A 26,209-nucleotide genomic window follows, 5' to 3' on the forward strand; every position below is an offset into this window, starting at 1 on the left:
TCCACGCCGGCAACTCACCGGTTCCACATGGGAGCCGTGACACAGAGTCTCCCGACGGGACACTGACCGCTCCACGTATTTCACAGAATAGCCAGGAGTGGAAAGCTTTCACAAGGCCTCAGATTCAAGCCGGACCATCTCTCACACTGTCCACTTCAATTTATTGTTGAGCGGAATTCGACCACTCTAAGCCATTTAGATTTGCTTCAAGGAGACTTGGAGGACGTTGTGGTGAGGAGAAGAGGAATGATGCCATTTGCACTAATCCTCCTCCACAGCTTAAAGCAACATATGCAAGGGAGGATATCAAGGGCAGCCACACAACCCTCTCCTGTGACCCCATGTCCAACATCCACTGAAGCTTGATTTTATCTTATTACCTTGATGGATGCCTGGTTCAGTTAGTGGGGGACAGTCCAACCGATTCTAAGAATTTATGGGAATGTATTGCCCCCACATTACACATTGCCATTAATAGTGATGTGAATGGCTTGGTTTTATCCATTGTGGATGGCATTGACACAGAATGGCAGGCAAAGAGTAGAACTTTGGGATTCGGCGGGAACATTACGGGCGGATCCAAAGGGAAGATGGGGAGCGCCAGTAAAAAGGAATATGGCCCCCTCGCTGATGGTGGCGCGCTAAAAAATTCATCAGGTGCTGTAATATAGTGCTGAGCCGCGTGTTGTCACTGTAGGCCGGGCCCTGTCCTACACGGGCTGAGGAGCTGAAAGACAGGCACGATGAAGTGGACAACCTTGGTATTTCTTGGTTTTCAATGTAGTCATTTGCAAGACGAGCGCTGTTGTGCTCTGCCCGATGCCCATCAACAAATATGATGTGCCGCATGATTAACTCTTTACATGCTAACAACAGGGATGTGAGATTTGGTGAAAGAAAGAATTACAAAAATACCAAATGACACAGTTTTGAAGTCTCAGAATAGGACAGAGAACCTACGCCTGGTCATTGCACTCCGCTTCCTTAAACCCAACTTACACAGGAACGCCACGGCAGGCTCGGTTGATTCATGTCCTGCCAAGTCCACCCAGCATACTCCGCTTCGGAAGCTGGCCCAGGATCGAGAGTGGGTTTGATGCAGACACTGGTTCATCCCTGGGCAAGGCAGTAGGTTCCGATGGATTAATAAATAATCCATTTAATAAATCCCACATTACAAGGGGGGGTCACCCAGTTTTAATCCATGCCTAATGCAGAATTAAGCCTTATTAGCTGTAGAAATGTACCTGTATAGAAAAATAAGACCTCACTTAATATGAGTCACTGACGAATACCACTTTGAATCCCTTGGTTTTCAATAGAAGCCCCTTGATGTCACACATAATGGACCGACGTATGTTCTAATTCAATGTTTGGATCGTTGCATAACCATTCTCTCTGCACATAGACTTCCTGAATTGATAAGCAATGCGCTTTTTTCTTTGATGCATTTCGCAGAGTGCAAATAACGTGAATGCAGAACATTTGAAATCACCTTTAATCAGCTGAGGGCCTCTGTGTCAAGGATTCCTCGTCTCCTGCACGTGTCTGACAGATGTGCTCGGCAGTGTTTGTTCTTATTAGACATAGCCGTGCCAGTGCAGAGATGATGAAACCCCGGCAAGCCCTAGAGGAAGCAGAACACTGAAACTGCTCTGTACCAACGTGTGCTCCTCAAATGAATTATGCAGTGAAGATCCCCTTACAGATTTATTAATTTATTTACATCTAGTTAGTGTCTTAAGTTACGTTGATGAGAGTGAACAAGTTGGTACCGTTCGCAAATCAAATGGATTGGGAATAAACATGCAGGTGTTTAATTTGTATTTCTTCCTGAGCACGAGAAAAAGGAAATTTCACGTGAGACAGGTGAGAGCTGACGTTCTCAACTGTCTTTCGACCGTCTTTGGTATCTGTCCCACGCTGCTGTTTTTTTTTTTTTTTATCGTAAAGTACAGCTGCCTACCTCAGCCGGGGCCTTGGGTGGATGACAGTGCGCCACGTGAAAGGCCTGCGTCATATGTCAAGGAGATAAGAGAGAAAAGAAAGTCAAATTAGTCCCCGAAAAACAAGGCCCTAAGATGGCTGCTGTAGCTGGGCGACGTGAGATGAACTCATGTGGGGAGAAGTCATTAAAAAGAGAGACTTCTAATCTCAGGGGAATCATTTTCTCATTAGACACTATGATGTGCCATATCAATACTACAAATAAAAGAATCCACACAGCCTAATGACGGTTATTGAAGAAACATTGCAGAGTGGAGCTGGAAGATCCGCCGGGACTTTGATTTTGCTAACAGGTCATTCATCCCGCGCTGAATCACTTCCCCTCTCCCAGCCTTTGTGCGGTCGACTCATCATGGCCGCTAATTGCGGTGTCTGACAGACCATTAATTATTTATTTCATCTTTTTCATCCATTGTTCCCTTTTGAGTTTGTTATTAGGATGTAAAGATATGTCATGTTTTTCAAGGGGATATGACGATGGGTGTTATGTAACAGATGGAGGCGCACTCGGTTCCTCTTACATTTGCTTTCATGTCTTTGCAGCTAGAGCCTCGTATTATATTAGTTTGCTTCGTTGTTGGGAAAAATGAGTTTGTCAGCAGGGACACTCTCCTCCAGTTCTATAGGAGAGATATCTATTTGTAAAAAGAGTGTCTGTCTTAGAACCTCTCCTGTTGTTAGATCATGTTCGTCAGCTGTCATCACTTCGCGTCATGTGATAGCACGGTCCCAGATCAATGCATGTCAGTAATTGTAGCACAGATACACTTTTAGTTCTTCAACTGTGTCAAAAGTGAAAAACTTTTTGAAAGCAACATCAGCAACAGCTGCCCGGACACTTTAAAGCGGAATGGAAATAATCTGTCAAAACAGCGGAGAGGATCATCTGTCTTTTTTTCCCCACTTGGCAACTGGACAGGCCCACGTTTCCAAAGGAGAGGGAGGCAGTCTCTGTCTTTTGGGAGCAATAGTGGTGTTTACATTTTCCATTCATGGCCCGTGCTGAAAGACTGAGACAGCTGTCTGTACGTCCCGACCAGAGGCACAGGCCTTTTCCTTTTCCATATCGTCCTCCTTTACCCTTGCTCTGACACATGTCTCCGTGGTTGTCTGTCCTCCGGGTGCTAAACTACCGGTCAACTGTTCTCTCTCAGACAAGTGCACAACTCTGTAATCTCACCCCAGTCATTTTCTCTTCCACCAACTTCTTGGGTGCAATACACATGTGTGCTTGGCTTCATCCCGTTTAAATGTCGAAACGTGTGTGGCCATTTAGCCATTTGACTGGGCACCACTATCCGACTGGAACTGGGTGGCATTAGACAGGTGCACTGAGGACAGAACATTAGTGTCAGATTAGATACATTAGCATTCATCTACTCTAAAACTAAATCTACGTAATCTCCATTGCACAGTTAATGGCTTTTGTCATTTAACCTAATTTAGCCCTGAAAGCGTATGCTGTTCTCTGGAAACCAAGTGCATGCTGGAACTGGAATTCAGATGCCTCTCCTCCACGGGGCCAAGCAAATGTTGTTTTGAGACAAATGAGCTACAACAGCATATATATAATATTCATATTCTATCAGATGGACTTGGCTCAGGTTCATTTGGAGCCGTCTGTGTGTCTGCAGAGACACAAACCAGCCAATGACAGTGATAGGGGACGAGTGATGGTTGGGTTTACAGGGACCGGAGCTTTTGGCAGCGGTTTCCTGCTCCATAGGTGGAGGCAGACACGTACCGCATTACAACTGTAACAGGCGGCTGACCTCGAGCAGAGCACCTGCAGGGCGAGATTATTAAGTAACGAGTCCCCGGTGAGAATAGCAGCCTTCCTGCCAGAAGTTCTCCATGGGAGGCTGCCACTGATTCGGGTGATACGGTAAATGCATGAAAATACTGGAGCTTTTTTGATTGGAGCAATGCTTTTTATCGCCCAGCTGAGTACAAAGGCCTTTCTCACAGTAGATATTTCGGCTTGTAGATAAAAAAAAACATGAATGATTGCTGATTTCTATTTCACGTCCACATCATCCTGGAGCACATGAGTCATAATTAATGTTATCCGGTCAAAACTTTGATATCTTAAAGACATATATTTCTAAAATGACTAGAGCTATTTTATACATTTTGTTGATTTGTGTACTTATCCAAAATGTTCCATACAACATTTTGGTGGCCTTTAAATTCTGTCCTATTTGCTTTACCTGTGGCTTTGTTCGTAACTGCTGTAATTTCAAGGGCAAATGACATTTGATGATGGAAAAACACAGTCGGTTATTTTTTCCTTCCTCTGTATGTAATGGATCACGATGATTCTTCGCCATTTGCTGCATTTTGTGAATAAAGCAAAAACATTTGCTGAATATTTGTTGAAAGTTTGAGTCCTGTTATGTAGATACAAAAAGTCCCATGGTCCCTTGCTGCTTCAGAACATCAACAATCTAGGTATTTTGTTCTTCTTTTGATTGAGAGACCTCTAGTGGCAGAAGTTACATATTTTAGAATTAATATCCTCATTATTGATAAAGATAAACCGGTTGAATTATCATAAATGTATAATGAAAAATTGTCTGGCATCTCTTGAGTCATTTTATTGTGTATATGTCTTTGTCACGTTAAGTATAATGCAATCTAACAGATACAACACAAAGAGCACTTATTAAACAACTGAAATGATATATTGAACCGTTGAGACACAGTTGATGATCATTGTTGGTCCGTGTTATTAAAAGAGCATTTAAATACAGTAGCGTAATGTACATATTTCAGTTCTGGCCTTGCTCGCTCACTGAAGCTCGATGGCAAAGTAACACGGAGGGAAGAATTTATAGGTCAGCAGGGCTCACAGCTGAGATTTTATGGCAAGATTTACACCCTTGCGCGATTTTACAAGTGGCGGGGGGGAGGATTCGTTAACCCTTTGTTTCGCAGGACGCGAGAGGTTATTCTCAGCTCTCTGCCCAAGTTCATGTTGAGTAAAATCCAGAGAGCCGCGCTTTTGACACCTGTATTGCACCAGGAGGTAACACGTTTGCCCAGTGCACAAGGCAATTAATCTTGTCAATGTCAAGTGCATTGGGAGGGAGGATGAAACAAAGATTTGACCTGATTGGCGATGAAAAGGTCTCACATTTGGGCCCCAGTTGGGGAAGAGGAGGGGTAACCAGGGGGAAGTGTTTGGCACACGCACGGACAGTTGCACAGAGCTTTGATTTATTTGTCGGACTCCCGTCTTCCCCCAGAGCTCCCCCGGTGTGGTGACATCAACGGGTGTCCAGAATAAACACACATTAATTGGCCAATTAATTACAGGGACGAACACAGGGGGCGAGACTTTGAGAGGGCCGCCACTTTGATTGCCCGTCGCCTTTTTCGAGTCCTTGCGTGTTCGCCGTATGTTTGTGTGCGTACGTGCGCATATGTATACAAGTGGAAAGCTTATGTTCAACAAGGGGTAATGTAGGTCAACACATCCCGTGAGCATTGGATACGCTTGCTGCTGTCGGCCAGAGCGTGGCCCTCATTCACACGTTTAGGACTTAACTTTCTCGGGGACACTGCAGGAGACATGCGAGTCCCCCCCCCCCGCTCCAGTGTCCAAATACATCAGGGCCCGGCACCCTCCGACGGCCTGTGTCTAATACCTCGCCAGCATTTTCCAGTGTTGTTTCAATGTCTGCCGGGGCCATGCCAACAGTAATGGAGTGTCATGTGTCAGATGGGGTCAGCCGAACTGAATTCACTCAACTCTCGGAGGTATGTCACCGGACAGGAGGTGAGTGGCCCCTGTGACTGCCCGAGGAGTCAGAGTCCACGCCACGGCTTTAGTCACTCAAACAATGAGAGTTCTTTGGCTCCTCAGAGTCTGGTAATGTACGAAGACACTCTCCGGGCATTTGAGGTTACCCTAAGGAGAAGGGCCAGGTTTGAGAGACGCTGCCTTTAAAAGGCCATTTCGGAATCCAGGATGCTCGGAGTGAAACCGTGACTCCATGTCTGCTGTTTCCTCGACCAAGGTGGAGAGAGGAGGACATGGAGAGAGCTCAGGCTGCTGGAGGAGAGAGGCTGGTCGGGGGGGGGGGGGGGGGGGGGAGATGTAGCCCTGAACACTGCAGAACACAGAGGCGTGGTAGTGGGAGGAAGCATTACTTGCATTTCTTACAGCACACAGTTACAGGCTGCCGTCCACATTCTGATTCTCCACACTCATCCCGCCTGCAACCGATTTAGATACATTCATCTGTGTCCACTTTAATGGCATGCCAGGGAGTAGCGCATTCACACTAGCCCTGATATTATACAGATGGTAGTGTGTGGGACCTCAGTGTAATCTGTAATGCGTGGTGAATGATATGAAGCATAAGACTCGCCCAGGGCGCTGCAGCACCCGGAGTGAGCGCCCTGTGGTTCTTTGCTCAGTGTATTCTCTTTGACCTCAAATATTTGGTTTGTAAAATGAACCAGGGTTTATTCAGAGTGGATTTCCAGCCTCCCCTGTTCACTTGTGGGATAAATGCATTGATGAAACACTCAGTATCTGTAAACATAGGATGGGAGCAATCTGCCGCGGGTGAATAATACGGCCAAAAAGTCCAGATGAGACTGTGAAATTCCTAAGAGCCAAGATTAATAACAGCATCCATTAGGAGATGAGAACATTCAAGAGGCAATGTTAGGGAGGAGCCAACGCCATAGACTCCCACCCTGCGTGGACAAACTGTACAGACATTCAGCTGATCGGTGGGAATCAAGCTCACGGTTTAATACAGATTTATCATCCTTCGCCGCATAAAAATGCAAATTCCGATAATATCGTCAGCCCTCTTCCCTCTCCTTAGGAGTTGTTAAAGTCAATGAGCTCTTAAAACTCGTCACTGAAGACGTGGTGGAGACGTGGCTGCTGTAAAGAGATGTTCGGAGCCCCCCCTCGGGACCGCCTTGGCTTAGTTTCCACAGACATCCACTGTCTGTAATTCCTGTGTTTGCCTTTGGCTCCAGTGTTTGCATACACTGTGCAGGAGTGAGGAGCTGGGTGTTTGCTGAAATATTGCTATAATGCTTATTCTCCCCGATGATCTGCAGGGCGCTCTGCGACTGGGGTACCCTCGTTATGCCACCTGTGTCCCTTTTCTATTGTGTGACAGTTGAAAAGAGGCATAATGCGGTATGAAAATGATTGTCAATCTCCCTCGCTCCTCTGCAGCTTCTCCTCTCGTCTGTTTTCCTCCTCTCATCGTTCTAAGCCCTCTACAGAAACATTTCCTTTACGCTATTCTATGCCTAATTGCCAGACTGCTTAATTAGCGATGTTACCCAACACACATCATATATTCATGCATTGAGGACATCCATCCTCCCTCACAGAAAGCTCAGACTCTCCTCCTTGGCTCTGTCTCCCTGCCATGTGCACAATTTGTCATGAAGCTAGTTTGCCATCTAGTGGCACATGTGCAAACTGACATTCACGTACATGGGGTCCAGGATTGAGCCTCTGTGAGGAAAGCCTTCATGGAAAGCTTCAGCCAAGAGACTATAGGTGCAATCTTGGCCAGCTGAGCTGTGTCTTAAGTCGGCTGCAGTGTCAGCCATCTCTTTATATGTCCCTGAATATTTAGATGGCTGCGAGTTAAAGGGAGCATTGTGTGCCAGTCAGAATGGTGAAAAATGCTAAGCTGCATTTGAGCCCCTGCCAGGCAGCTGTCGGCTTTGCCGTTCTCTTCCTGCCCCGGCCGCTCCTCTTAACCCTCAGTAAACAACTGGAACAAATCCTATTTTATTGAGGCTTTCACCAAGTGCAAGGGATCTCTGCAAGCTCCAGTGCCCAGGCATTTTTCTGAGCTGGTGCATGTGTCCTAAGATGGCATCCGGCAAGGGGCAGTCAGAAGCAGGGAATCGGTCTCTAATTGGATCCTTAATCAGAAGCAGGTGATGCTGTGGTCTCGGCTCTGTGTTTTCGTGACATTTCAAACAAGCAGGAAGATTGATGTTCACCGTAAACCAGAGAAGCCACTGGATATTTGTCCCTTTCACCGGCTGATTCTTAAAATGTATAAGCTCACTCCCAGAAGCAGTTTGGCTAAGGTTGTGTATGTGAGTACCATCGATACAAACTGAGGAAGTTTGATGCTTTGTTTCTCATAAAATACAGAATCAGTGCAAACAAGCATCCTGTAGAATTGGCATCCACATATTCATGTATTTGGAAAAAAGACATCTTCCCCATTCAAGAGGATTTGTCATTGCAGTGTTTATAATGTCATTTATTCCCAACATATTAGTTCATAATTAGTCACATTGCTGAGCTAAACACAGTGTTGCACTCCAGAGGATGCTGCCAACGTTTTCGTTTTTTTTAGAGATCCTCTGTTAATACTCGCTTCAGTGTTTTTCTTGCTCTTGCTCAATCTTATGGTTCATGGTGCAATTTTTTAAATGAGAATTCAGAAAAATACAGTACTTGCAAGGGGAAAGGATGACATTTCAGATTTAATTACGGAATAAATTAGCTTTCCGTTGGCAGTTGGAGTAATTGTCTGCATCTTGTCTGAATCTGGATGCAGTTAAGTGTTCCAGAGGGACTGGGGAGGACGAAATGCATCTGGTTGTGTGTGTGTCAGTCCCTTTCCCCCCCCATCTTTCACAGGCCAGGAGCTGATAAGCTTTCTCACTGGGGAGTTGATATGGCGACAACTCTTGTTTCTGTTTGTGCATGAAACGTGTGCCCGCTCGTCCGTGTGCCGTTTGGAGTCAGTGTCCTTCTCTTCGTTCCACGCTTCGTTAAACGACATGAGGATATTATGGGGGCTTTATCATCTTCACTGTTTTTGTATACACATGTGTTTGCCATGTAAATACAGCTGCTGCTCGCGAGCCCCATTCGTCAGTTCCAGTTAAGCCCGGCACAGCAGCGAGACAATAGGCTCAGGTGGCCTGAGTACATGTCTCCGGAGGCAGACAGGACTCAGCTCATGCAGAAAGAGTGGGAGTGGCATGTGAGTTTTCTAGTCAAGAAAAGGTCATCTCTCCCGTGAGCTACATAACATTGTCGCAGACCAACTTGGCTCGCTAATGTCAGAGAGTTTCCCCTTCAGGACACGAAACTTCAGTGTCACACGAGAGTCAGGCAGATGAAACGGAAGGCAGTGTAAAGGTTGCTGGTTAAAAGCTGGTCAGACATATACAGTTGTGTGTGTTTGTTTATATGTATGAATGTAAGTGTAAAGTGTGTAACTAAATGGGAGAAGCAGGTCAAGGCCAAAACCCACAGTGACCCTGTAGTGTGAATCACAGCAGCAAGAATCACACACCAACAAATCACAGAGGGGAAAAGCAAATTGAATAAACATCATGATATGTGATAACATCCTGATGTCAGGTGAGAAATGCTGACATTTTGTGTTTTTCCGCTTTAGTATTTTCGTGTTTGACTTGATTTAGTATTTGATGTGTTTTGTGACGACGTGTTTTCTCTTTGTGTTTTGTTAATTGATGTGTCTTCTTATTAGACGTTGGGATTTCGCCTTTGCCCTCGGCTGTGTATTTGCCTTTGGGTTTCTTATGAAATATTGTGCTTGCCTATTTATCGTCGCTTTCTTGTTTAATAGTGTCTTTTTTGATTTCTCAATGTGTTTTACTGTCACGATGTGCACTTCAGGAACACCATAAAACCCTCAGAATGGTCACAAAGGGGCTCCAGCAAGAGCACAAGGAAAAATTATGATGTCAGGCTAAACTCAGGATGGATTTATAATTTAGTAGAGAATGAATCTATCTCGAAAAAGAGATGATCACTTTTGAGAGCTCCAGTGGCCATTATCTTTTCAGAGACAAACTGGCAAAAATCAAAGATGAGATATTACAATTGAAATATAAAATGAGACGTGTTAAAATGAGTTGAGATTGATTTACTCCCTGGTTGCGCTCCCTGCATATAAAAGGGGAAAATGTGGCCCATCATTTTGTCCTCCCTGTGTTGTGTGTCAGGCTGGAGCTGCCTGCCAGGGATGTTCATTTCAAAGCTCCTCCATATTATCTACTGACCCCTCTCGACAGGGGCATCCGTCAGGTGGATTACATGGCTTTTTTGATGGTATATCTGCCATACCGCTAAAAAATACAAAACCCTCTCCTCCGTTTTGCCCTGTTATCCCAGTCGGGGCATATAGTCATATAGTCAGACATAGAATGTCTCTGAGAACATGTTGACATTAGGGATAAGGATTATGGAGTCATCATATACAGAGGGGCTTCTGCTGTGTGTCACTGTCGCTGTTGACTCTGCTCTCAGATTGGGGCTTGTGCTGCAGGACTGAGCCAGAGCCTCATGCCTGTGCTTTCCTTTTACTCTTTACAACTCGTGTGAGGAGTTGAAGCCAATCGAGTTGGGCCGGGATCCGAGTGGATTAAGTCAGGGGTTCAGTATTCGCTGTCATACCGCTGAGGCCTCCTCCTTTACCCAGCTCAGAAGTCTCCCCTCTCGAGCTTTACTAGCACGATTATTGAATTAGCAGTTAATGTGGAGTTTCACACGTGTGTTATATGGTTTGCAGGTTTTTAAAAGGGAGGTTACAGATAGAGAGGATAAATGTGAGTGTTGAGGCACACCAGCACATCTTTCATATGCTCAAGAGGTTAATTCATCTTTCCCTCCCACTTCCTTTCCTTTCCTTTCCTCCCCTCCTCAATCCATTCATCTGCCTCCTTCCCTTCCTCCCACCCCTTATTTCCATCCTTTACCTTCCTCTCTCGCTCCCTCCCTCTAATCTGCTGCAATGACCTGAAGGAGGGCTTCACACTGCAGCGCTCAAATAATAATCAAGGATGTTGTCAAATTTATAGGACACTGAGCGTTGCATAGCAACAAGAGATTGCCAGGGTGATCCAACAAGCGCTGGAAGTTGGGTGAGGGAGAAATGGGGCGAGTGACAGGAGACAGGAGAAGGAAGGAGAGATGACAAGTAAAACAGGCGAAGGAAGGAGAGGGATGTGGGTAATAGAATTATGATATTGTACACAAAAGGGAGCGATGAACGAGAGGCAGAAAGGGAAATGAAGAAGTTAAGTTTGGCTTAGCTGAAAGAAAAGATTTACTGGCACTGCTGTCTGCTCATATTTTACTGTGGCACTTTGGCATACACAGGTGGTGTTAAGTTTGAGAGTGTCTTGAATATTTCAGAGCAAAATAGCCATTTAACTAATGGCCCAAGTCCAACTACAGGCTGCTCTCGCTCACACTCTCAGTGAATTCATCGAGCAAAACAACTCCTCACATCCTGAAGATGAATTTGAGTTTCCTGTTCCCCCTTGTTGCTTTGAGCTTGTTTCTCATACCTTTCTTCTGTTATGAATCTTAATGTTCTGAATATGAACAAATACAAGCTTTCACCCAGATAAATCTACAATGAAGACCAAAAAGATATATTCAGGTTAACACTTGCCCCTAATACAAATATAAGTGGAAAGATTCTTGTTTTGCTTTTGCCCATAAGCATTTATTGTTTTCTGCTATGACAACCAAACAATAAACTGCATTTAAAGCAAACAAAGAAAAAAAGCTCTAACGTGACAGAACATAATTATGAAACGAACTCAGTTGAAAATGTCCCTTCAGTCCTTTTATATAAATGTAGGAGGTCCAGACTTGACATTTAGAAGTGATGAAATCACTGAAAATGCCATTAACACCGAATTCAACTTAAAACCCAGAGTTCACACTTCAAACTTCACAAAATAGTGCTAAATGTTAAACTTCAGCAGCCGAGCATCTGTTGCTTTAGCACTCGGCTGCTCGTGGGCTCCGCGGCGTTTGCTGGCATCTTGATTATCTCGGAAGTCCAGAGCCGCCGCGTGCCTTCGAGGCGACTTATCTCTGACAGGTGTTTCAGTTTGGAGAGTCAACTTACTGCAAACGGTGATGACAGGCTGCGCTGTGGACTAATTATTTCTTGTCACTGTGTGCAGATTTGTTGATGGCGCGCTAACCAGAGGGGCCACTGGACAAAAAAGTATCAGTCTAAACTCCAGGGTCACAAAATGTGGTCCTTTTTTTTTAATGTATTGCTTTTTGCATTAAAATGATTGAGCTCCTGAAGATGTGAATTAATTATTAGAACCACCTCTTGGTGAAATGCAATTCAATGCACCACAAGCTATAGTTAATTAACACCTTACAAGCCCTTATATAAAGGTAGAATTGATCATCATAGAATTCATAGCAGGGTTATTATGTTACAATGCACTGGTTTTCTGTAGGTGTACCTAATAAACTGGAAAGTCAGTAGCCTACAAATGTGGTGTGTGGTGTGACTTTACAAATGTGGAATTAAAATCAGAAGCAAAATCACAAATTAAAAACCCTTTTATGAACCATTAAAACGTTTTTGTAGTTTTACAATAAGGGTGCAGGCCTATAGGTTTAATAATAGGGACTTTAGACCCACATCATTGTTTCGTTAAAAATTGAGATTTGGAGTATGACTATTTATTTGGATGATAACAAATACAAGGATCTAAAATTAGTCCGCACTTTGGAGATACAAAGAGATATAATGGCAAATGTGGATGAATGATTTTTTAAAAACTGCATAATTCATGGCCTGTTTGGAATAATGGCGTATGAAATATTCATAAGCTAAATTACTTATCTATGTAATCTGCTTTTGTTGTGGAGTTCAGGGGGAGAAAGGACGGCAGCAGGGGCTAAGGCTAGAACAAACACTCTGATCTTTTCGCAAACATGGCAATGATTCGCTTTCAGTCTATTCATTTTCAGTGAAAAGAAAAAAGCTATCGCGCCATCAACCCCCGCGAATCGCCGTCTTTGTTTGTTCGAAATGGACTTTTACACAAACGCAATGTGTTTTGGATCTACATACGGCACCCTGGTGCATGAGTGCTTACTGAATACTTTGGCTGCCACTCTGAATGCTTGTTTCAATCAACCTCTGTTAGATTTCAAAGAGGCCATTGCAATGGAGTATAATGTCGGTCATTGGAGGGAAAATGGTTTCAGGTTGAAAAGTGCTGCTCCTGATCGTCGGCGCAATTTATCCGTCTCCCAGCTCTCCTCCACATGGCGCTCGTTCATGCTCGCACTGAAGCACGTGTAGCCGCCGAGCGACATTACCACAGATGATCAAAAGATGCTGGCCAAGCCTGTGCTGCTACATCAAACAGCCTGAACACAGGAAGGCGCACAATTCCCGAGGGAAGGCACAAACTGGTTCCATTGTGCAATTATTAGGGTTAATATGTACTATACCTGTTTTTTTTACATTTTTAATAATCCTCTAATCTATGGACTACAAACAGAGAAACAAGCGTGGCGCCGAAACTTGAGCGCAGGTGCAAACGAATGATTAAAAGCGGCGGTTCCTCAGCTCCGTTGCTTGCTTTGCCTTTGTTGCGGGACGACGTACTGTACATGTCGAATTCGACCCAGTTAATCAAAGTCTGCGTATATCCTATCGTATGCAGAGTGTCGGTGGGAAGAGGGCACTGCTCGGTTGATTTGTTCAGCAGCCAGGGATCCTTCCATCTCCACACATCTATGCAGCCACATACAGTAGGAGAGGAATACACTGGTTCCATTCAGCAAGTGTGTCAGATGATGAAACTCCCATTGGAAGGTGGTAATCATATGAAGCCTCAATGCTATCTGCGTGGTCTCACACTGCTGTCGATTACACCGCTGTACAGTGAATTGATATTAGCCAGGGTATTATCATCTCCTAATTGAGTTGATTCTAACATCCGTCCTGCATGTGTGAGAGCCGGCTAATTCCAGACACTTCTCATAACGCAGAGCCACTGGTGCCCTGCCAGTTTAGAGGACGGCTGCAGAGCTTTATCCCCTTCTCTCACACCAACTTAAACCCTCTTGGTGTAAATTATCCCAACTTTGGTTTGACTCAGATTGCATTTCAATCTCAGCTTCTCAAGACTTCCAAGCACGAAGGCATTTTTTTTCGGATTCACAAAAAAACATCAAAAGGGAAAAACTCAAAGCAAAATGGTTGCTTTCGCTCTGACCTCCTTTCTCGCTGCCGGACACCGCCGGCCGGCTCGGCCTGTTTGCTCCTGCACGTTCTCTCTTCGGGTTGATTGATGCACCGAGGGACTGGCACAGCTGGAGAGGAGGCAGTAAACCAGAGGAAGGAACAAAGAGTATTGGGCCACACGGGGTGCAGCAATTAAGCTGTTTTCTTGTCGTTAATTAAAAGCAAATTAGAGAGTTGCTGTCTAGTCTTAATTGCCGGCAGTGTGTATCCCCAGCCACACCTGTTGTTGCATTTTCACTCACTGAGCTCACACCTTTTTCTATTTGTACTTTCTATAGGGACGGAGAGGAAAGAGTGGGGAGCCTGGACCCAAAGGCCTGACTGTAAGTGATACACATGAGTGCACACATGTACTTAACTGTACACATATTTTGCTTTACTTTAAAATGTAGTCAAGGTATGAACTCCTTCATTTATTTTTTATGTATCACATGATGAATGCATTTAATACAAGCTCTTAGTTATGGGTTTAAGAAGACAGAGACACGTTATGCTCAGGTTGATAGCTCATAATTTATATATTATTGTCACGATCCCGAAACCAAATCACAGCACCTTGGCAATGCACATGCCCTTAACTTATTGTTCTTACTGTATACATTGTTATTTTATGTCCGATTGTTGTTTTTTGTCCAATGCACCAACCACACCAATATGGGGTGCCGTTTGTAAAGCAGCTCACACTGAAAATAACAGCAACATTTTGTCACATTTAGCTTCAAACCATGTTTAAAAAACTGGTGTGAATTTTTGAGAGTCACTTTTTTGCACATTTACAACAATATTTGTCAAGTTAGAGATATTTTAAATATTTAAATCCAAATGTTAAACGTTAAACTTAAATGTTAAATGTTATATGTTAAATCTAAATGCTAAATCTAAATCTAAATGTTAAATTTAAATCTAAATCTAAAAGTGAAATCTAAATGTTTAATCTAAATCTAAATGTTAAATCTAAATGTATAAATCTAAATCTAAATCTAAATGTTAAATTTAAATTTAAATCTAAATGTTAAATCTAAATGTTAAATCTAAATGTTAAATCTAAATCTAAATGTTAAATCTGAATCTAAATCTAAATGTTAAATCTATATCTAAATGTTAAATCTAAATGTTTCGGGTGAAACTAAATATTTAACTAATATGCAAATTCAAATGCTGGTAACAGGAAGTAACAAAATAAAAGCTCGAGGAGGTCAGAGTGTGTTTATAGTGGCAAATAACGAATAAATCTTATCCGGGGAAATGGACTCTTGGACATGGATTATCGTGATATTAACTACATAAAATAACAAACACGTTTGGAGAAACTTTATTTGAAGAGTACTTTGAGTTTTTAGTGTCACTTTTATGAAGGATGCGGGACTTATGACCTGTAGCCACTATAAACACACTCTGACCTCCTCGAGCTTTTATTTTGTCACTGTCTGAAAAACACTTAGTTTTAGCTCCTGTCTCTCTAAGGACCCCCCCCTCTGCTCTGATTGGCCAGCCTACCCAGTCTGTTGCGATCGCTCAACCTCTTCCAGCACATGTTGGAAATATCATTCTCCACTTTGTTAGGGGCCCGACTTGTCACTCGGCTTGTGTGCACAATGCAAATGTGGAGCATCGATGTCATGTGCAGACATAATATAAAAGCAATAATTATCATATCATAAAAGTTTTGTGCATTCATTTCATGCTTAGGTTGTTTTGATCCATCTACGATCTTCTCCTGTTCTCCCATACAGCCGCAAGCAAGTTTCATTATTAGCACAAAACCATAAGGGTTATATTAGAGGAGCACAGCGTGTATTGACGAGTAGGACGCGTCTGCCTATAAGGCCTATTGACTCCTTGAGTTATGCTTGTTTCCTCGGGCGTTCAAACCGATCCCAGACACCGTTTGTGTAGTGATCCACACGCTGAAGTGCAGCAACACCACCATGCATTAAAGGAGACAGCTTGTCTCTTAACTGCTGTGATGTCAGCACAAACAAGGAGCGCTCCTCGCATCATGTACAGATGCTCCGGGCGTCCAATTATTTTCATGCACTATTGCCCCGTTGACACCCTTGATCACGACACAGGTTTTGTCTTATTTTATTTCAGCCAGAAATCCGGGAAGGTTTTGCTTTTTTCGATTCTGTCACTTGTGCGGTTGCTCCAATTATCTTTAGTATTATTGAATTACCAGCTGTTAAAACTCTCCCACGCGTCTCGACACGCGCTCCCTGCCTCCTTAATAACTCATAAAGTTGTGGTACACAAAGTCCTGGGTGAAACGAGAAAAGACAGGAGGGAGGAAGGTGTGACATTTCTAAATGGCAGTGTCCTCATGATAACCTTAGCAAGTGGCAGCTTTTGCTCCATCTCCTGGTATTGGCATTTATGAATGACCCGTTTTGCTGAGGTAGATCTTAGGGGCAGAATTATCCATTCAAATCACAAACCAGGGCATCACTCGCTCGTGTCCGTCGGCAGCAGGGTAGAGCTCGCAGTTGAAGGGGGGGTCAGCGGTTATTTTACAAGTCAAATTAGCATTGCACGACAGCAACGGGAGTCTGTGAAAGGCACACAAGATTATCTACAGCCTGCTGAGGGTCAGCCACGTCTTTTACGGGAGCTCACATTGGTGCAACAGGCTTTCAATAGTTACCCTGTCAGTTAAAACGAGGGTGATGACGATTATTTAAAAACACTCTTCATATTACTATATTCGATTGTCTTATCACATGATCTCCTTTTCATTCTCTGTGTGAAACGAATGTTCTTTGTAATTGCAGATTCCCTCAGGAACCTCTGAAGGAGCAAGTATCAAGGTATCCATCAAAACATTATTCATCTCAGAACAAATCACTGACATGTGGCATTTGGGACAGACTTCCACTGTCGCCCTGTTTGATAAACTGGCCGGAACATTCACTTCCAGACAGGGTGAAGAGTTAAGATGTATCTCAGCAGTGCTCCGAGCAGAGGAGTTTAATAATCTGCACAGTGTTGCCTGTGTAAAGACGTGACTCACGTGAACTTGAGGAATCAGGCGTGGACAGTCAGACGTATGAGCGACCATGACTCAGAGCCACTTTAGCTCTTGACTGGCATTTCTGTGTTTGTATTCAAGACCAGAACTCCCACATTGGAAATGGCACCTCTCATTCAATTGTAACGGTATCTGCTGAGCAAGTTAAAGAGCTGTTCCTCCCGCGGCGCCGCACAGTGTGACCCGGTGCTCATTCGCCAAACACACAGACGGACATTTCGTGCCCGGCGTTGGCGATAAAGCATCTGCAATCATTTTCATGAAGCCCACGGGTGCTGTAGCTCACCAGAGGGCACATGAGGTACGCTGTGATAAAAAACCTTTGAGACACAGACCTCTACTGGGCCTCCCACTGTGTCCGTTGCTACCTGCTTCCTTTTGCACTAACACAACCCAGCCCCACCTCAGCACAGCACCCACCCCCCACGAAGCCTCCAGCGGCCCACTGGAGACCGTGCTGAGAGTGAAGGCTATTGTGTAGTGGACAACCCCTCGACCGCAGCTGTTCATTTGATGTATAGGTGCGTCGCTGGGGTGTGTCAGCTTAGACCGTAGAGTTACTTCTGCTCTCTGTGCCCAGAGGAAGGAGAAGTGTCAGTCGGCCAACCTTGAGAAAGAAAGTCGTCTGTATGAGGAGGACACACTTATTATACCTCAAAACAAATGGACAGTGGTTTTGTTTGGATGAAAAATGATTATGTATTATAACCATGTCTTATTAAGTCAAGTTGGATATGAGGTTAACTTGATTAGGGTTTCATGGGTTTTCTCTGACTGGTTTCTAAGTTTTATCTTTAATGTCACACATTTATTATAAAATTGAGTTATGAAATTAATTACTTTCACTTGGCAGAAAGGGAAATAGCTGAGAGCAGTAACAAAAAGGTATTGTTTTTCATATTTAGTGTACATGGCTCACTGTAGCATACAAACTGAATTTAGAATAATGAAAAGAAGGGTAAAACCTGCCACATATCGTCATAGATATATGAAGTCTCATATTTTCCACTTTGACAGTGTTTTATTTGAAATATTGATATCACTAATATAGTTTTACATCTCCACTTTCATGGTTCTGTCGGGATCGTAGCAAGAACAGGGCATTTTATGTTTTAGTCTGAGCCTCTTGTAACAGTTTCTTGGTAAAACTTAAGTAGGGATGAATAATAATTATAACATAACATTTGTTTGATAAAGCAATATTTCTTAGAAATAAAATTCACAGGTGCCTCACACAGAAAATAGGTCCATAAAGCCACGCGGTCGATAATAACAAAGGCAATGAAAAAGAAATACAGCAATAAACACATAAATCACAACAAATAAGAGAAAGAAAACCTCATAAAAACAGACTAAAGACATAAGTATCTAAAGACCCTAAAATAAACTCTCCAAAGAACAAGAACAAGACGTCTTAGCTTGAGACAAAGGTCAATTTGAACAGATGGGTCTTGAGTTGCTTTCTAAAAGGTTATACAGAGGCTGGAGCAACTGCTTCAAAGGCATGATTACCTTTTTGTTTTCAGTCTAGTGCACAGGACAGACTGTGGGCCATGGTGAGAAGACCTATCGCTGATATAGGGATGGAGAAGGTCACAGATGTTGTCAGATGTCTGACCACGAAAGGCTTTGCGAGAACAAGTACCTTAAGTGGATCTTAAACCTAATGGGAAGCAAATTTAGTAAACGTAAAAAAAAAGGTTTGATGTGTTTCCTCCTGCTAGATCTGGTGAAACAGTCTAGCAGCAGCTTTCTGAATGGCATATTAACAAATATGCCAAGACAAGTGAAAAGAGAACTACAGTAGTCCAACCGGGAGGACACAAAAGCTTAAATAACCCTCTCTAGCGCAAGTTGTGATACAACAGAGTGTGCTTTGTGTTATTTCTGTTGTACAAAAACAGAGACAACAGTGATTTCATTGAGTCTAATCAGAGATTACACCCAGATTTCTTAAATTAGACTGTACAGCTGAGGAAAGGGACCCATTGCTATGGGCAGCCCTGGGAGCTATACTATCTGGAGCAGTGATCATAACCTCCCTCTTATCTGCGTTAAGCTGGAAACAGTTTTTAGACACCCAATCCTTAACAGCAAGAGAAGTGCAAAACATAATTTGTCAGTGTTATCAGGCTTAAAGGAGACTTATAACTGAAAGTTTTCAGCAAAACAAGGATAGGATACACCTCTGAGTTTGTTCATAATGTGAACTAAGCAAATATGCTCGGACCAAAGATGGAACCCTCGGGTACACCACAGGACAGAGCAGCAATATAATAAGACCCCCCAAAAAAGTCCAGTGAAATCCCTGAGACATTCAGGAACAAGCCTTGGAAATCTCGCTGAAATAAATCTATCTACAATGTTGTGTGCTCAGGACACTGGTAAACTGTTTGTTATTTAAAAAAACGTTTTAAGAAACTACCAAACTTTTCTGATGTGAGCCTTTAGTTATTTGGAACAGACAGACTGAGATTTACTTGTTTCAGTAGAGTTTGAACGACTGCATATGTAAAATGAGACCTGCCACCAGCTGTTTATTATTGAGAGCGTGGACCAAAAGTCTTGAGCACAGATGGAGGTAAAATATCAGCTGGTGTGGAGGAGGATCTCATACTGCCCACCAGCTCAGTGAGGTCTTGCAGGGAAATGTGAAAGAATCCAAAAGAATCCAAAGTTGATGGCTTGAATAAATGTGAGAAGAAGAGAGAGAAACGCCCAGACATTTCGGATGTTATCCACAAAGAAATGAAAAAAAATATTACTGAAATCCTGATTGGATCGAACAGGCATATCAGGAGATGCAGGATAGTTTAAACAGAACATGAATCAACTGTTGGAAAAATGTAAGTTACCCTTGCATGTTAAATAATGCTCATTAAAAGTTTTATAATAAAACTTTAAGAACAGAGGGGTTTCCACTCATTTTGCCCTCAACAACAATTACATTAATTTGAACAGAGGGATGAATAACAGAGGGGGTAGATTACATTCTAATAAGAGCCACTTTATCCAAAAGAGAGGAGCAATGTGAGTGGAAAAGATTAAACTGCCCACCAGAAGACACAACCAGTGTTGAGTCAGATGCTGTCAAATTTGAAGATGCAAGAGAATCAATATTAATCTGTTTTCAATTAAACAATTGTCATAAATAAGCAACTTGCAAGAAGAAATTTAGTCAATATTGGAGCCATGAGGGAAAGCAAGGGTTTTTCCATTAATGTATGTGGAAACCAGATATGAGTTGAATATAATTAAAAGACTCAGTGACATTAAGAAAATCAGTTGGAAAGCTGCAGGAGACGTCTTCAGCATGAATATTAAACTCACCCACCGTAATAACTCTGTCCGACCTGATAATAAAAACCTGTCCAATGAAAGTTTTTAAAGAACTGTTAAAACCAGGGGGGATGGTTGAACAGAATGCAATAAAGCGGATTTAAATGACCAACTTTAGGAATCTATAATTCAAAGTGGGGAAAACTCCCAGAGAGCTCAGAGTCCAGCTCTGAGAACAGAACCTAACAAACAGTGAGTCCTCCATCATGCCCTGACGACCTTGGAGTGCAAATAAAAGAGCTATCAGTCAGGCATAGTTCAATTAGAGGGCTGCAATCCAAAGACCTCTGCCAAGTTTGGGTTAGAAACAGTAAAAACTTTGCTAAAGGACCATCCTAAGGGGGAAAGAGCATTGATCACAACTGCCAAGTCCAAGAGTTCCAGGCACCATCGGTCTGAGCTGCCGCACACAGCTGAACGTGCACAGGAAGCCACATGCTTATTTATTGTCTGTATGGGGAAAAAATTGTGAAAAAGGGTTAATGATGGCTGGTGCGTGGGGAGGAGATATAACCATGGGGACAGTTCCCTATGATAAGCCGGAGGTGGATATTTTGGGAGGGGAGCATGGAGTGTAAACAGTTAATAATGAGATGGACAAGTCGGCTCTGGACGTGACATGAGGCTTTGATGGGCAGCAGTTGTGTGTGTGTGGAAGCGCAGGGATGAAGAGTGCTGAATTCCAAATTGAGGCCATCTGCAGCAAAGAGGTGACCTCCTTCAGGAGAGGTTGAAAGTGCACTCTGTCGGTGTCACAGGCAGGAGCGAGCCAGGTATCCAGGCTGAGCAGCTGCATGAAGCTTTCCATGGCGCTACCGGGCCTGGGTGTTTGGACTGGACTCAAACTCTGACTGCTTGAGGATGTTAAGGAGATGGGTGAAACTTTTGTAATCTTAGACTTTGAAATAAGAGCTCAGACTCCTGTCCTTCAAACCATCATGAATTAAGGACACTGGCAATGCTGGGTTCGGATTTTATTAGCCATGTCTTGTACAGTATTGCCTTGGACACAGTGTGTGCGTTCTGCTGACGCTCATATGTCTGATGATAGAATCATCATTAATGAGAGGTAAGGGGGGAGACAGCACCTGCTAATGGGGCCTGTGGGAGAAGACAGCGGCTCAGTTTGTTACAGGACCGGTTGCTGTCTCTGTGTTGCGGTGGTGGAATGGAGTCTGGGTCTGTGACCTCTGTTGCTTAACAGCAGCTGGTCCTGGCAGGACAGCCGGCTCGTCCTCTAAGGCCTCTAGACAGGCGGAGACACCTTGAGACAGAGATGGGGCGGCTACTTTATTCATGTTGTGTGCACGTGCAGTGAAATTGGCGGTCGACCAAAATCAGGGTTTTGACCTGGAAGGTAATGTAGGTGAGTTGGAGGAGTTGCTGTCAGTGGAGGGACATCTTGGCCGAAACCCTGCTTCCGCTGGATGCCCTACAGTGCAGGTACACAAGAGGAAGGTACGCCAGGTGTAATGGGACAGTGAAATAGCTATTAAGGGATTTTGTTTAAGCCCTGAGCCGGAGCCAGGGGTCCTCGGGGATGAAGCTCACAGCAGCATTAGGTGGGGTAAACGGCGGAGCTGGAGAGGCAGCATCAGCCAGAGAGGAACAGGAGCCGGCCCACTCTTCACAACTAAACTGCTCGGGAACTGTTAGGAATTGACTATCCTTTGGTCTCTTATATAAGAATTCTTGGGAAGACCGTGGAATTACATATTGACTTAAGTTCTTACTTTTTGAGTTTGCTTGCTCAGCGACAGAATGACTTGGTTTGAAAAGATACAAAAAAACGTATTATTATATTTTTGTCACAGCACAAAGTTACGGAAGTTCTGATGCTTCATTTTGTGGAACTTTTTCTGAATACAGGCGATTCTAGGTGGATTTAATGTTGTGTTGCCTTCACAGTATTTATACCCTTATATATATATATAAATATATACAATCAAAGACATGGAAATCTCACTTTCTGCAGTATAGGACCTTTAAGACCCAAGTCGGATGTTAGTTGAGAGATAAGAAAGTGCCAACAAACATTGTTTCAGTGCTCTAATGCCGGCATTAAATATGCAAGCCAGCCTTGCCCTCAGTCATGCTCTTACATTACGGATACATCTTCACTTTATCATTAGGAATTCATGCTTACTGTGGATGACTAGAAAAATGCCCTGTCTCAGAGAATAACTTCACATTATAATCTGCTGTGATGAAACCAGTACAGCATTGCATTGAAAGGAACACGATAAGAGGGAGAAGCTTAAGCATCACAGCCCGGGGATGAATGTAAAGTTTCCATAAGCAGTAATAACCGAGCAGCTAAGAGGCTTCTCTTCACTTCTCGTTGACCATCCTTTTGCATTTTTTAGCTCTGACAAAGCAGACACACGTTCAGACTAAACTGCAGCTTGTGTAACATCTGTGTGAGCCGAGCCCCCTCTCAGTCTTGCAGCAAAGTGTGAATATTTTAAAGTAGAAAAAAGAGAAAGAAGGAGGTCTGCGCAGTGCATGATGTGCTGGGAAGATAGCGTTCCCATGAATCACATCTCCATAACTGTATCTCCCACTGACAGACTCAAACAGGCTCTGACAGAACGCTGCAGATGGTGATGGATGGACGGAGAGGGATGGAGACGGGCTTAATTGCAGTTAGATGACTTGAGGTGTCTCAAAGTCAACATCTCACCTGCTGACATCCACAGGTGGACCAGTTCCCCGGCTGGTACACGCTGCGCTTTCTCATTGTGCAAATCCAGCGATAATCTAGATAAATATTGGCTGTGGTGCAGTTAATCTTATTTAGAAGGTTTATTAACTTGTTACACACCCCTCTGCCAAAAACATTGACATTGAATGATCTTCCATGGATGCGGAAATAGATAACCTCTCAAATATGTCTTTTCATACGCCTGTATCATGAATACAGTGCAGGACATGACCTCCGGGGCTAAAACAACCCTTCCATCAGTTGTGCTTTAGATTGAATGTCATAACTCAGTGGAAAACTCGAGCACTTTCTGTATACAGTATAGTTTACAGTTGTTCTGTACTGTAATCGGCCTTATTTGTTAAGTAAAAAGACACAATACAGCAATTATGGAGTTGATTTTCTATTAGGTTTATGAGTTCCCATGTGGTTGATAAAGCTGTGCAGAATTCAATTCGATCTCAAAGTCAATTTCGCCACTAGACCCTCCTCCCTGACTAAATTATTAAAAGGACAATCCATCCGTTCATAGATGCCAGCGGTCCGCAGACCTAATACAGCTCATAATTTAGATTAGGAAATAGCAACTATATCTCATTACATGATTGGTTTCACGGCGGCTGTCGTTGGTGAGAAGAAGGAATGAGGGAGGGGCAAATATTGTCTGTTAGAGTCCAGGTGCCACTGAAGAGTGTAGAAAATATCTGCCTCTTCAGACAGATGTGTCATAATATCTTAACACACAATATCCGAAGTGTTTTCAACAAATCTTTACCTCTTTGATGGATAATCTTTTCAGCCTATCTTTTTTTTTTTTTTTGTCCTCTGTTACGTGTGACACACAACAGGTGAGCTTTATTCAATGTGTCAGCAGACGTGACGCAATAGATTTCTCCTACTCCAGAGGAGCTGCTCATGGCCGGTAATGCCGTTGTATTGTATCTTTAGCACAAGACCTGGTGTAACAGTGAGAATGTAAAGAGCATAAAAGGTCACGAGAAGTTGGAAATGCATACAGGACGATGCATCTTCTACTGAGGCCTCAAGGAAGTGAAGTGAGTGGATAGTATGTGTGTGTAAAAGCAAAAAGTTCCATCACACATTTGTTAAATTATTTATTCTTTGGTTTTCTTGACCGAACAGTGCAAGTACATTTATTTAACAGTTGTGTTTACTCTGAGTGTTCTCAACAAAACTGTCAGGGAGCAAACCTTGTTTAGAAGTATTCTGATGCGAGCTAAGCAGCAGTCAGAAAGTGCCATCTACTGGCAGGTAGGGGAATTCTATCTACTGTAGAGACGTGGAAAAGTGCTGCAATGCAACAAGGGGCTTGGTTCTTCATTATCCTGCCAGACCCAACAAGAATCCAATCATCAAGTTTCTTTCTTTTTCTTTCTTTCATAATTTCAAACAATTTAGGGTTTTGAGATGACACACAACTTTTGTGTATTTCTGATGACTTACTTGCAACTTCCCTCGCCTAAGTTTCCCTCCCTGAGCTTTCGGTCTTCCGGCCCCGTCTCCGCTGTCACTCACTGTCAATGATTCCCTTTTCGCACGCAGGGGGAGAAGGGCGAGTCGGGAGTCCCGGCGGACAAAGGAGAGAGAGGAGACCCCGTATGTATTTTCCCACCTTGACATTTACAATGCCGTCTTGTTCAAGAGTCATTAACCAAGGCCTTCTCCCACAGGGTCAGCCAGGTGCAGAAGGTACCGACGGAATGAAGGGACAAAAAGTAAGTCCCGTCAATGTTTAGTGTCAGAGAAGATGATTCCCTCTGTTTGTGCTCCCTGATAATCAGCGTGTGTGTGTGTGTGTGTGTGTGTGTGTATTGGGGGGTGGTTAAGGAGGTTCAAAGGATGTAAGTGGTATAATATACCAGTTTTCAGAGGCTGAACCTTCGGAGTTATTATCCTCTCTCAGTCTGTTTATCCTCCAAAGGTCTTTCATATCATCGAGCAGCACATTTTTTTTTATCTGCAGGTGGTTATTTCTTGTTTTTGCCATTGTTTGTATTCTTTGCTCGTCCAACCTCGATCTGAATGATTCTCTTGCTCTTGTCGGTTTGTCTCGCCGTGCTCTGTGAGAGACCGTTTTTGTGGTTGTGCTTTATAGAGTAAGCCCCACTGTGATAGACACGCACCGAACAATGAGGTTTTCCCTTCTGCCCTTATCTCTTTTACATAATTACCGGTAAAAAAGGGATCTCAGTGAAATCTATAGGAAATTGGCATGTGTCTCGGGAAGATAGGTCCATTGTTATCTGCTGTCAGCACCAGCGTGTGGTTGCAATGCGCTTTCACGGATATACATGGCACCCAGGTGATGAATCCTAAGGCTCCAGGGAGGACAACGTCAGTCTAGTGCAAGAAGAAAAATGATGAGATCACCAAAGTCAGTAGGACTCATCCTCTGGGAACCATGAATGTTCGTACAAATCCATCAACGCGTGACGGACTGACCAGCATGAAGACCTGTGTGTGATGTTGTCTTCTATAAGGTCATTCTGTGTAACCCTGACCTTAACCCCAGCTGTTATGATCAATCGTTTTGCTGTTATTGTTTAGAAAAGAAGAAAGAACTTTTAAACAACGTGATGACTATTTTGATCACATTTCGGTTCCATACGTTTCTCGTGTCAACTAAACAGCATGTGAAATATCATTTATTTCTGTCACAGGGCGGCCCAAAACTGTGATAATTTCACACGGAATGACCCTATATCAAGTGTTTATAATTATTTTAGTCTTAAGTAACATGATCAACTGATTTTATATAGAAATAACCTCAGTAGTCCATCCTCCTGATGATGGAAGAGCAGCCATGAAGTAATATACAATAGAGCATATAGTTTTCATTATATTGTGTTATTGAAGATGAGCTGTGCAGTTTGTCTAATTGAATCCTTATGCAAGGATCTGAGTACACTATGTCCCTCATTATGTGAAACTAAAGTCGATACAGATGGGGATAAATATCTTTTAAATCCTGTCTCTTTATTGAAATTGCACTATTACAGGATTGTGTCGGCTTGTTGAAGTACAGCATGTATACCTGGAGATCTTTTC

At 43.3% G+C, this 26,209-nt stretch overlaps 1 protein-coding gene across 1 annotated transcript in view; it reads left to right on the top strand.

Moving 5' to 3' along the window:
* Positions 1 to 26,209, top strand: part of LOC133021100 (collagen alpha-1(XIX) chain) — a 97,078-nt gene that overhangs the window by 35,575 nt on the left and 35,294 nt on the right. The window contains exons 13-16 of the mRNA XM_061087870.1: positions 14,351 to 14,395; positions 16,841 to 16,876; positions 24,704 to 24,757; positions 24,832 to 24,876. Of these exons, the coding sequence (XP_060943853.1) occupies positions 14,351 to 14,395; positions 16,841 to 16,876; positions 24,704 to 24,757; positions 24,832 to 24,876 (180 nt within the window). The remainder of the gene's footprint in view (positions 1 to 14,350; positions 14,396 to 16,840; positions 16,877 to 24,703; positions 24,758 to 24,831; positions 24,877 to 26,209) is intronic.

Source organism: Limanda limanda, chromosome 15 (assembly GCF_963576545.1).
Source record: "Limanda limanda chromosome 15, fLimLim1.1, whole genome shotgun sequence".
NCBI classification, from domain to species: Eukaryota; Metazoa; Chordata; class Actinopteri; order Pleuronectiformes; family Pleuronectidae; genus Limanda; species Limanda limanda.